The 11,668-nt window shown below is 33.7% G+C and overlaps 1 protein-coding gene across 3 annotated transcripts in view; it reads left to right on the top strand.

Annotated features, from left to right (window-relative positions):
* The first annotated feature begins 3,030 nt into the window (after positions 1-3,030).
* LOC105335248 (serine/threonine-protein phosphatase 6 regulatory ankyrin repeat subunit B) overlaps positions 3,031-11,668 on the top strand; it is a 21,509-nt gene continuing 12,871 nt past the window's right edge. Inside the window, exons 1-2 of one of the 3 annotated variants that reach the window (XM_066067066.1) lie at positions 3,031-3,957; positions 6,367-6,468. In XM_066067066.1, the coding sequence (XP_065923138.1) occupies positions 3,664-3,957; positions 6,367-6,468 (396 nt within the window). In that variant the 5' untranslated portion in view covers positions 3,031-3,663. Of the gene's footprint in view, positions 3,958-6,366; positions 6,469-6,668; positions 6,720-6,967; positions 6,981-11,668 lie in introns of those variants that run through there. The other 2 variants (XM_066067068.1, XM_066067069.1) reach the window with 2 other exon arrangements.

The following is an 11,668-nucleotide window of genomic DNA, read 5'->3' as shown; positions in this document are numbered from 1 at the left end:
TCAACTGCAAATTAAATCTTACAATGTATATAAATACAATTTAAAGAATTATTTGAATTTCAGAAGTCTGAAGAACTCTATGGCGGTAGTTGTACTTTGGGATTGTTAAAATCTGCATGGCCAGACTCTAGTCGTAAATCACAAGAACTTCATCAGCAGTAATCTAATCTTATCATAAGGACCACGCCCTCAGCGTATTTCATTGTGAATTATAATTATTAAACAGTATTACACCTTTAACCAAAAATACCCACAAAACTAAACAAAATTATTTTTTTTTTTGAAAAATCAGCCAAATAAAACAGGAGGCACACAGTCCTTATAAAAAGGGCTCGGTGGTCGCGGCCATTTTGAAGAGGTTCGCTCCCCTTTTCTTGGGTAACTATTTTATGTCACCTCTTGTATAAAAGTTTTAGATTACTGGTACTTTAGCCTCCTAATTTTCAGCGCAGACTAAACTTCCATATAATTTGTGTATTACGGTATATTCATGTTGTTCTGAAAAACATTTTTGACCAGTATTTTGATATTTCTATCGACATATTTAGATATTTCTATCGACATATTTAGATATTTCTATCGACATATTTTGATATTTCTATCGACATATTTTGACATATTCAGCTTATATTCCACAGAAGTCAAGAAAAAATGTAACTCGAATTTTTGCCTAAAATTAGCTTATTTTAGGTCTTATTTAAATTTTTTGAGATGTGACCCCTACTTTTTTTAAACTTTATATGAGACATTAAATGTATGTCTATTTGTATGCAAAGTTTTGGAAAGATGACATTACTTGTTTTTTATTTGCGTTGTAATTTGATTACTCCAAAATTTTGTAACAATCTTTACATTTGCTGTTGTATTCATTATGTACTGGCATTTGAAGCCATCAGTAAAGTAAGAGTTATCAAACTCTGGTTAGGATATTACTTTTATAGCCCCTACATGTGTTCAACTTCATACTGTATTGAAATCATAACTAAACAATAGTTCAAACTATAAATATTTGTTTGATTTCATCAATGAATCAATTTCCATGCCAAATCTTAGCAAATATTTCAGGAAAATTATCATTTCCATTTGGGACCCCATATTTAAAAAAAAAAATTGCTTGTGACTTAGGTCACAAATAAAATAAATGAACATGTAAGGTCCTCATCTTTATATCCAAGATGTTTTTGGATGATTGACATTACTAGTATTTCAGGTGCCAACATCCTTAAGACTGTATTGAATTCGAACTCCTTTGGAAGAAGAGCTTTATATAAAAATATAGGAAATTATCAAAGTTTTATCAAATCATATCTTAAAATTTGATCGAAGGTTAATTCATTGACCACCCAGCCTCCTTGACGGTCACCTGAGTACCACAGTTCATTCACAGATCTGTCAGAGAATCTCTCAGGTACGTATTTAAGCTTCACTCTGAAGTCCAAACCTTAGCACTTTGGATCAGACAATCTGAAATAGGTTATGACCCCCGTTCCATGCCATCTGAAATCTCGCAACAGGATTCGATTCTGTGAAATCTATAATCATACATAATAATTTATCATAATCAATTAAAATATCTTTCTAAATATGCGTACGACCCCCCCCCCCCTTTTTTTTTTTTTTACAATATTCAACAACAGAAAACAACATTTACTCTATGACCTCCCCCCTTTTTTGGGGGAGCCAGAACCCCTCTGTCATGTTGTAAATTTTGAATTTACTGGGTGGGTGTAAACACAAAATATACAACATGACAGACCACTTGTAAATTTTGTATTTACACCCACCCAGTAAATTCAAAATTTATAACATGACACCTCTCTGTCATGAAATTTAAAATTTTTGCAGAGAGCTTTATGGTCTTTGTATGCAATTAGTTATCCTATTCTATTTTCTATTCTATGTCAGTAGAAGTAAAGAAGATTTTTAAACATTATATTCATTAACACTATATGACCACTTTGAACCCAACGTACAACCAGAGCCCCAGTCTTTGGGGTCATGAAATTAACATTTTTAGTAGAAGGCCTTACTGTCTTTCTACCGTTGTAACGTTAGTCATTATAAGTAAAAGTATTTTTAATATAATATACATAAATACTATGTATGACCATTTTGGACCCACCCTGCAGTCAGAGCCCTAAGTAACCTAAATGTAGGATTCATGGAACAACTTAACAATTTTGTTAGACGGCTTTATGGTATTTCAATATACCGGTACGTAGTCGTTTTCTATTCAGTGTCGGTAGAAGTAAAAAAAGATTTTAAAAACACTTCATAATAAACAATATCTTTATGTGACCATTTTGACCCCACTCTAGAGTCAAAACCCCTACCCCGGGGGACATGAAATTAAAAATTTTGCTAGAGGGTTGGAGAATTGGTCATGTAGTTTCCAAGACGAAGTTAGAAGTCTTCAATTGTTAAAGCACAATGCATGCCGCACCACGACGGACGACGATGGACGGAAACCAATTGCAATAGATCACATGAGTGACTCTTAACATGCATTGATTAGTTACCCTAATTAGAATTTATAGAAAATTTCAAAGCCTGATTATGATTTCAAATACCTTTAAGGCATTTTTGCTCTTTTTCTTCTTCCTAAAGAATTAATGGTGTTAAAATACGATTGTGCGAGGAATAAACCATAACCCTACATTAGTAATCTGCCGCTACTGTACGTGTTGCTATGTTTGTTTGTTTATTTTGAAAGTTTCATTTTTTTATAGACACATCTGTTTTCCTGTGTATATGGACCAAATCAATATAGACTAAACTCAAATGCCAGTCACAATCATTTCACTTTTTTCTCGTTTACATGATCATTGATTTAACGATATTGTCTCCTGTTAATGTCACATTGATTTATGATTGAACATAACGAATAACCAAAACAGATAGATAAATCATTTCTATAGAAACGTGTCAACATGATTTTCCGTCGCTTTCTCGACTCTAGATACCTTGTCACGTGACTCCCCCCAACTTCCGTACCCGCTAGTGTATTTTTTCATATTGATTAACTCTTTATCGTTTTAATTTCGCAGGCAGCAGTGCGATGCTCCGGAGAGGCAAGATAAATAAAGAGAATAATACAGAGCAGATAGCGTACCTGTGTTGCTGTCAAGCGCCCATTATAACGACGATAAAGGCTGCAGCAGGCGACATACCGCGGAGCATGAAGTTACAGCAAATCAAACCAAGCAAAAGTGTCAAATGAAAACAATCGACAAAATGCCATAGTCTTTGTATAACCAGTGATTTCTAGGACATGCTTCCTGAGTGTCGAAGACATTATACCACACCTGACTTCTCCGTGTCAAAACTACCGCGTAGTACGAATACACCACAGTTCTTGAACTGCGAGGGTGTTATTTAGAAAAAAAGTGAGTACAGTGAAAAATAACCCATAACAGTGCTAAAACTGAAAGCTGAGGGAAAAATCTCGATAAATCTCTTTAATTGCTGTGATTATTGAGCAGTTCTTTAATTAAGACAATACAAATAGGGTCTCGTTTTTCGAGAAGTTAGCTGTTGATTGAGAAACGCGACTCCATCTGAATCAATGTTCTCCACAGACTTTCGTCGATAATTCTAACTGACAGAAGAGAGAAAAACTCTCGACAAAACCCCCAGAATCCTAGGAATGTTACAACGGTAAAGATGGACAAAGCTAGCAATGCTGATAAATGGAGTGACCGGATGTCGATTTCAGGACTTCCGGTCGGCGAGAAAGAAAAACCGGACGAGAGCTCGGCGTCGAACAGCACCGTGTCCAGCGGGATCGGAAGTGGCGCGTCTTTAAAGAGCACGGAACTGGACGCGATGTCCGTGGGCTCCGGAACAGTGGGACTGGGAAAGGTTCTGTCCCTTAGTCTGAAGGGCGAGTGGATGCTACTGGAACAGGTGCTCCGTACTCTGGACAAAGGGAACCCGGATGTGTCCCAGAGAGAGGAGGTAAGGCATTGTTACAGCATATGGCAGCAGAACGCTTAACTTTGACGAATTCTCAATTACTAGTCAAAATAGAATAAGAAGATGAGATGAAATTGAAAAAACTAAAGGATCTCATTTTTCATGAATCGAGATGTCACATTTCTTGGATGAAAGTAAATATTCTCTGCAAGCCGAAAGCTCTGGTTTAATGTTATGGGAAAAATCGCAATAGCGACCAAATGATATAGAAGTAAAAGGCATGTTTCTATTGTTTTTGGAAGCATATTATTAATGATTAGGCTTGAAAAGTTTAAACTGCTCAAAATTCTATGATGTGCTGCGCTTTCCATTTTTGGATATACTAGTAATTTTAGAATATAAAAATCCACTCCCAAGTGGTCAGCAGTATATATTGTGGATGGCTTCAAATTATAATAGTTGTGATAACTGAAGAAAATCACTAGTTGTATGTTTTTGTGTCTTGGAAGTAAAAGTGTTCAGTTTTTATTTAATAAAAAGAGATCATGAAGATACATATTTCATCATGCCAGTGAATGTGACAATACAAAATAATTCAGGGAGGGTTTTCTCTTTAATATTAAAAAAATATATTATTAGACTAAATGAAGTAAATAAAAAAAATGTAAAAAAAAGAAATTTCCTTGAAATCAGCTTTAAAAAAAATGAAGAAATTTCCAAAAAATTATCATTAAACATCAAGACTGAATATAAACTGGAGGAAGAACATTAAGGGTTTTCTGTGTGTAGTGAAAATATTTTTCAGCTTTATACATTAATCAACATTAGTGTACATTATATATGTTGAGACCTTTTTTGATTTTTTTAAAATCAACAATGTTCACTATATTCCTGACCCTAGTATTAGTCGCTGTCTGTAGACATGTAGTCCCCTGGAGACCCGGCGCTTGTTTGGGAGTTAGGATTACGGAGTACAGAAATAGCACTGTATTGACAAACGTATCAATAATCTACGTGAACAATGTTAACAGTGTAACCGACACCTAATGAGGCGGACACCGTCCTAATGGCGGCTACAGTCAGAACAAGGCCGCGAATTACCCAGTGTCCTAATGGCGGCTACAGTCAGAACAAGGCCGCGAATTACCCAGTGTCCCAATGGCGCCTACAGTCAGAACAAGGCCGCGAATAACCCAGTGTCCCAATGGCGCCTACAGTCAGAACAAGGTCGCGAATACCCCAGTGTCCTAATGGCGCCTACAGTCAGAACAAGGCCGCGAATAACCCAGTGTCCTAATGGCGCCTACAGTCAGAACAAGGTCGCGAATACCCCAGTGTCCTAATGGCGCCTACAGTCAGAACAAGGCCACGAATAACCCAGTGTCCTAATGGCGCCTACAGTCAGAAGAAGGTCGCGAATAACCCACGAAATCAAATGTTCTTCGTCGTAAGATAAATGACATATATCAGACGTAACGAAGAGGGAAAAAATGAGAAAATGGCGTTACTAATCATCCCCGAGGAAATAACATAGTTCATGCTCAAAAGAGGTGTCACAGTAAAGACAACATGAAAACGGTGTATTACTATGAAGAGAAAACCGCACAGTTACTCCTAAATTAAAACGGCATTGTAACTACCTTTAAGAAAACGGCGTAGTTATTAACTGTAAAAATAATCGGAGAAAATGGCTCAATAACTATAGAAAAGGCGCCCAATAAAAACGGCGTAGTAGCGATTCAGTGAAGACAGTACACAGTCCTATGGGTGGTCCAAAACTTATGGTTCCTTTGGATACCGCTATGTAAAAACTTTGTTATTTTGACAAATAGTCAGTTTAATCAGTCGTACAATTATAACGGAGTACCTGTAGTGTCATTTAATGATAGTCCTCGTAAACACGCCAATCCTAAATTCATATTCACATTGATAAAACAGCAATTTTCTAAACATGTCAATCCAATACACAAACATCAAATGTTTAAATCATTAAGAAAATTTTATTGGAGAGGTCGAATAGTCATCAAATTGCCCTTAAGTTCCACTTAGAATTTTCGAAATGAAAATTTATTTTTTTATGATCCATTAACTATGTTCTCGGTAAAGAAAAACGAAAGAGTTGTTTAGCTTTAAAACTCAATTTGTTTGAAGATGTTTTTGAATTTCATACAAAACTCTTTATTTCCTAGAAGTTCAAACAGTATAAATGATATGACCTCCATTTCTTTCAAACAGTATAAATGATATTACCTCCATCTCTTTCAAACGGGAGAAATTGTTTCCCTAATAATGTAGATGGAAAAGATCTACACCCAGAGTTGCAACAAAGCTCAGGACAAACAGCCTGCAATGCCAAAATAGAACAGACAAAATTCTACATACATAGAGTTTATGATATTAAGATTAATGACGTATTGCCTTAATATTAATTGCAATAACCCTTTTTAACAGGAGAATGGGTTGTCCCCCTTGATGGTAGCCGTGCGGGAGAACAAGCTGGTCATTGCTGAGCGGCTGCTGGACCTCGGGGCAAATATAAACGACCGGGCCAATGTGAGTATACTTATACTGTACATGTATGGACCTCAGGGCAAAAATAAACGACCGGGAGAATATGAGTATACTTATACTGTACAAGTATGGACCTCGGGGCAAATACAGTGTATAAACGACCGGGCCAATATGAGTATACTTATACTGTACATGTATGGACCTCGGGGCAAATATAAACGACTGGGCCAATATGAGTATACTTATACTGTACATGTATGGACCTCGGGGCAAATATAAACGACCGGGCCAATGTAAGTATACTTATACCGTACATGTATGGACCTCATGGCAAAAATAAACGACAGGGTCAATGTGAGTATACTTATACTGTATATGTATGGACCTCAGGGCAAATAAAAACGACCGGGCCAATATGAGTATACTTATACCGTATATGTATGGACCTGAGGGCAAATAAAAACGACCGGGCCAATGAGGACACTTATGTTGTATATGTATGGACCTTATGGAAAAAATAAACGACCGGGTCATTTATAAACGACCGGGCCAATGTCAGTATACTTAAACTGTATGTGTATAGTAATCGGGGCAAATATAAACGACACATAACACTATATGTATGAACCTTGGGCAGACTACCTAGTCTACCTAGCAAATGTTGACTGGGTCTATTGTTGGAAGTCGCGCTAAGATATCAAATATTACTGACCAACATACAAAATACGGTACAAACGAATGACTGGACGACATGGCCAAATCACAAAAAGCGGGAAAATGTCTGTGATTGTTGAAACATTTCAAAGTTATGAGACCATATATTTAGATCAAAGTGTGTAGTCAGTGTTGCGTGTCATGATAGTAAATTTCTGCTTCTACAGTATGCTCTAAGTATTAATTCCAACTTGTTATTAGGGAGAATAGTGTGTGACACGATGTTAACATTATCGGCTACTGAGGATGTGTGGAGTCGTGACTGTGTTATCAAATAACTTTAAATATTTTATGTGTGTAACTCTATCCTGCATACAATTCTTTCTAAAGAATATGTAAATTGGAGAAGGGGAAAATAGGAAAATGAAATATGAAATGAAATATATAAGTTTCTAATTATCAGTTATTAAAAGTTAAAAGATTTTCAGTAGCTATATATGGATATGCAGATTATTTTATATTATACTACGTATGTATATAGTATTTTATATTGCGATTTATGTTAATATTTCAACAAAAAAAAGTTATGCCAATAAAACAAATACATTGTATATTGATGTAGGTAAATCATAGTAGCATCACAATGTAAGTCAATCCATTGCCACGAAGTAAAACTACATAAACAATGATAAACTTTGTTTTCAAAAAAGTAAATAAATAAACTATAAACAATTAAATCGATTTTATGAATTAACTCGAAGTAAAAATTAAAAAAAATCAAAAGTTGATAATCCGTTAAAGACTTTTAAAGTAACATACTTTATGCAAGTACATTTTAAATATTTTTTTTCTACATAAATAACAGTAACAGTTACTTTGTAAACTATAAACAAAATTAAAAAGATTACAGTCTCATTTTAGCACGATATAGAGACATGAGTCACACTAGTTAAACTTCAACAGACGGCCTATGTATGATTTAACAGAAATCGAATATATAATGTGCTGAGTATATATGAAATAAATATTGAAGAAAAAATTAATTACATGGAAACATAAGACATAATGTATGAAGATATTTAACGAATCGTTCAATTTATGTAACTAACAAAGAATAAACATTGCGTTGTTCCTCAGCAAATGCTCTAATGATTACTTATTATGCGCTGTATTGACATAGGCATAATTTTTTTCATTGATATTCAAACAATTATTAACGGGAATATGCCGACCGCTCTCTACATAGCAAACAAATCATATGATAAAAATACCAACTTTTAAAAAATCAATGTATCTAATGAAATTGAAAACCCATTAAAGCATTTTGAATCTAAATATAAAGTTATCAATCATGCTGTAGAAAATTTTTTGCAGATTCCTCTTGTGTTAATTTAACACAACATTAATAATTGATTGTAATCTTTAAATGTTTTGCCAACGTTTTAGAAATCAGCTTATTATAAACAAATAACTATATGTCAATTTAAAAATCAGTTAGAACTTAAGTATATATCTGTACAGGTAGAACTATGATATTTAACAGTCTATTAGGATAAATGATACATGTAGAACTATAATATAAAACAGCACAAATTATACTATGATATATAAGAGGACATGTAGAACTACAATTATAACATAACAGAACAGGTAAATCTATGATATATAACAATACAGGTAGAACTATGATATGTAACAAAACAGGTAGAACTACGATTATAACAGAATAGGTAAATCTATGATATATAACAATACAGGTAGAACTGTGATTTATAACAAAACAGGTAGAACTATGATTATAACAGAATAGGTAAATCTATGATATATTACAATACAGGTAGAACTGTGATTTATAACAAAACAGGTAGAACTATGATTATAACAGAATAGGTAAATCTATGATATATAACAATACAGGTAGAACTATGATATGTAACAAAACAGGTAGAACTATGATATATAACAATACAGGTAGAACAATGATAAATAACAATACAAGTAGAACTATGATATATAACAAAACGGGTAGAACCATGATATATAACAGTACAGGTAGAACATTGATATATAATGTTTTTAAATACAAGAAGAACTATGATATATAACAGTACATGTAGAACTACGATACCTGGTATTTCATAGCACACTTTCAGGTAAAACTATGATATGAAAAAGAACAGGTAGAACTATGCAATACAACAATACAGGTAGAACTATGATATATATAACAGTACCGATAGAACCATGATATATAACAATACAGGTAGAACTATGATATATAACAAAACAGGTAGAACTATGCAATATAACAGTACATATAGAACGATGATATTAAACCACAAATATAACTTTGATATATTACAGAATAAGCACAACTATAATGTGTAACATTAGATATAGATAAATGATATATTAAAACATCACTGTAAGAACTATGACATATAACAATTCAGGTAGAACTGTGATATATAACAGTACAGGTAACACTATGCTATATAACAATACAGGTAGGAATATGATTAATAACAATACAGGTAGAACTATGATATATAACAAAACGGGTAGAACCACGATATATAACAGTACAGGCAAAACAATGATTTATAACAGTATAGATAGAACCCTGATATGTAACAGTTCACGAAGAACTTTGATATATAAAAGTACAGAAAGAATTGTGATATATACCTGTACAGGTAGAACTATGATATATAACAAAACGGGTAGAACCATTGTGTATAACAATACCTGTAGAATTATAATATATATCAATTCGCTTAAAACTATGATATATAACAGAACAGGTAGAACTCTGATATATAACAGGACAGGTAGAACTCTGATATATAACAGGACAGGTAGAACTATGATATATAACAGAACAGGTAGAAATCTGATATATAACAGAACAGGTAGAACTATAATATATAACAGAACAGGTAGAACTATGATATATAACAGAACAGGTAGAAATCTGATATATAACAGAACAGGTAGAAATCTAATATATAACAGAACAGGTAGAACTATGATATATAACAGAACAGGTAGAAATCTGATATATAACAGAACAGGTAGAACTATAATATATAACAGAACAGGTAGAACTATGATATATAACAGAACAGGTAGAAATCTGATATATAACAGAACAGGTAGAAATCTGATATATAACAGAACAGGTAGAAATCTGATATAAACATAGTATAAATAGAAAATGATATAAAATACAGGACAAAAAAGAAAAATGATGTAAAACAAAGAAGGAGTTATTCTCTTCGTTAGTTATAGTGTCGGGGTAATCAAATCCCAAAAAGCCTTAAGATATATTTGATCAAGCTGAAGCCTGGCCGTATTTAAATACCTCATCATAACTATATGTTACAAATTTCATTGTTTGTCACAGTCAAAGACACTAGAATATGTAAATTTTTATAAAATACAGTGTAGGTAAAATGATAATGTATAACACAGTACAGGTGGAAACATGATATAAATACGTGTAAATACAACAATGATAAAAATACGTGTAAATACATCAATAGAGGGGTTAAGCATTTGAACGTGTACGTCTACGGGTACGTGTGGAGCTACAAGTATGTTTACACGTACACATACCAAATTTGGGGTATGTTTATCTATACGTGTAAGCAAACGTGTAAAATCATTGGATTTAATATTTTCAACATGTTCAGTTTACTCTCACTGTTTAGGAAACAGTTCTCTAAATTTGATGAAACCAAAGCGCAGTCGTCCTCAATTTATTGTCTGCTTTAAACGAAATAATGCTTGATAAACACAAAGTCCTTATTTTTATTTTAAAATGCTACAAGTTTTCACCTCCGTGTACTTTCGATTCTACACGTTTTGTACAACTTGTAGATTTACGCGTTATGCAGAAATTATGACGTAATACACATTTAACTAGGGGATTCCCCTAATTACACGTACTCGTACACGTTCAAATGCTTAAGCTCTCTTTAAAAAAACGTGTAAATACAACACTATTAAAAATACGTGTAAAAACAACATAAGAGAGGTTTAGCAAACCAACGTGTACGCGTACGTGTACGTATAGAAAGGAAAATACGTGCAATACGTCATCAGTTTGTGTAATGACGAATTTCAACACGTATGCACCCGAATGAACATACGTGTAAAGTACCCGTAAGGTCAAACTTGTAGCTTCTGTTGCCCGGTTGGCTATTTATTTTTACAAATATGTTTATTTTTCTTAAGCCTGAATATTTAATGCGAATACTGATATCACCAAACATGAATTATCATTAAAATTTCATATGTTATTGGAGTTTTAATACACGTATCTCTTCCTCCAAAACATGCAATGACTGTCATTTTTTTCATCTGTAAGTACGCATAGTTCTAACTTGTAACCTACACGTACAAGTACGCGTACCCGTCTGCTAAACCTCTCTAATAGAGAGGTTGAGATTTAAAACGTGTACGGGTACGCATACGTGTGTTAAAACTACACGTACACGTACACGTTTTTGTAATTTATCAGTTAAGATTTCTTAACTTGTAGGATATAAATGTGAACGTAAATCGACGCAGTTCTGTGACATGA

This window comes from Magallana gigas, chromosome 7 (assembly GCF_963853765.1).
Source record: "Magallana gigas chromosome 7, xbMagGiga1.1, whole genome shotgun sequence".
Taxonomy (NCBI): Eukaryota; Metazoa; Mollusca; class Bivalvia; order Ostreida; family Ostreidae; genus Magallana; species Magallana gigas.
The sequence above is the reverse complement of the archived record's forward strand: the minus strand, read 5'-3'. Positions and strand labels throughout refer to the sequence as shown.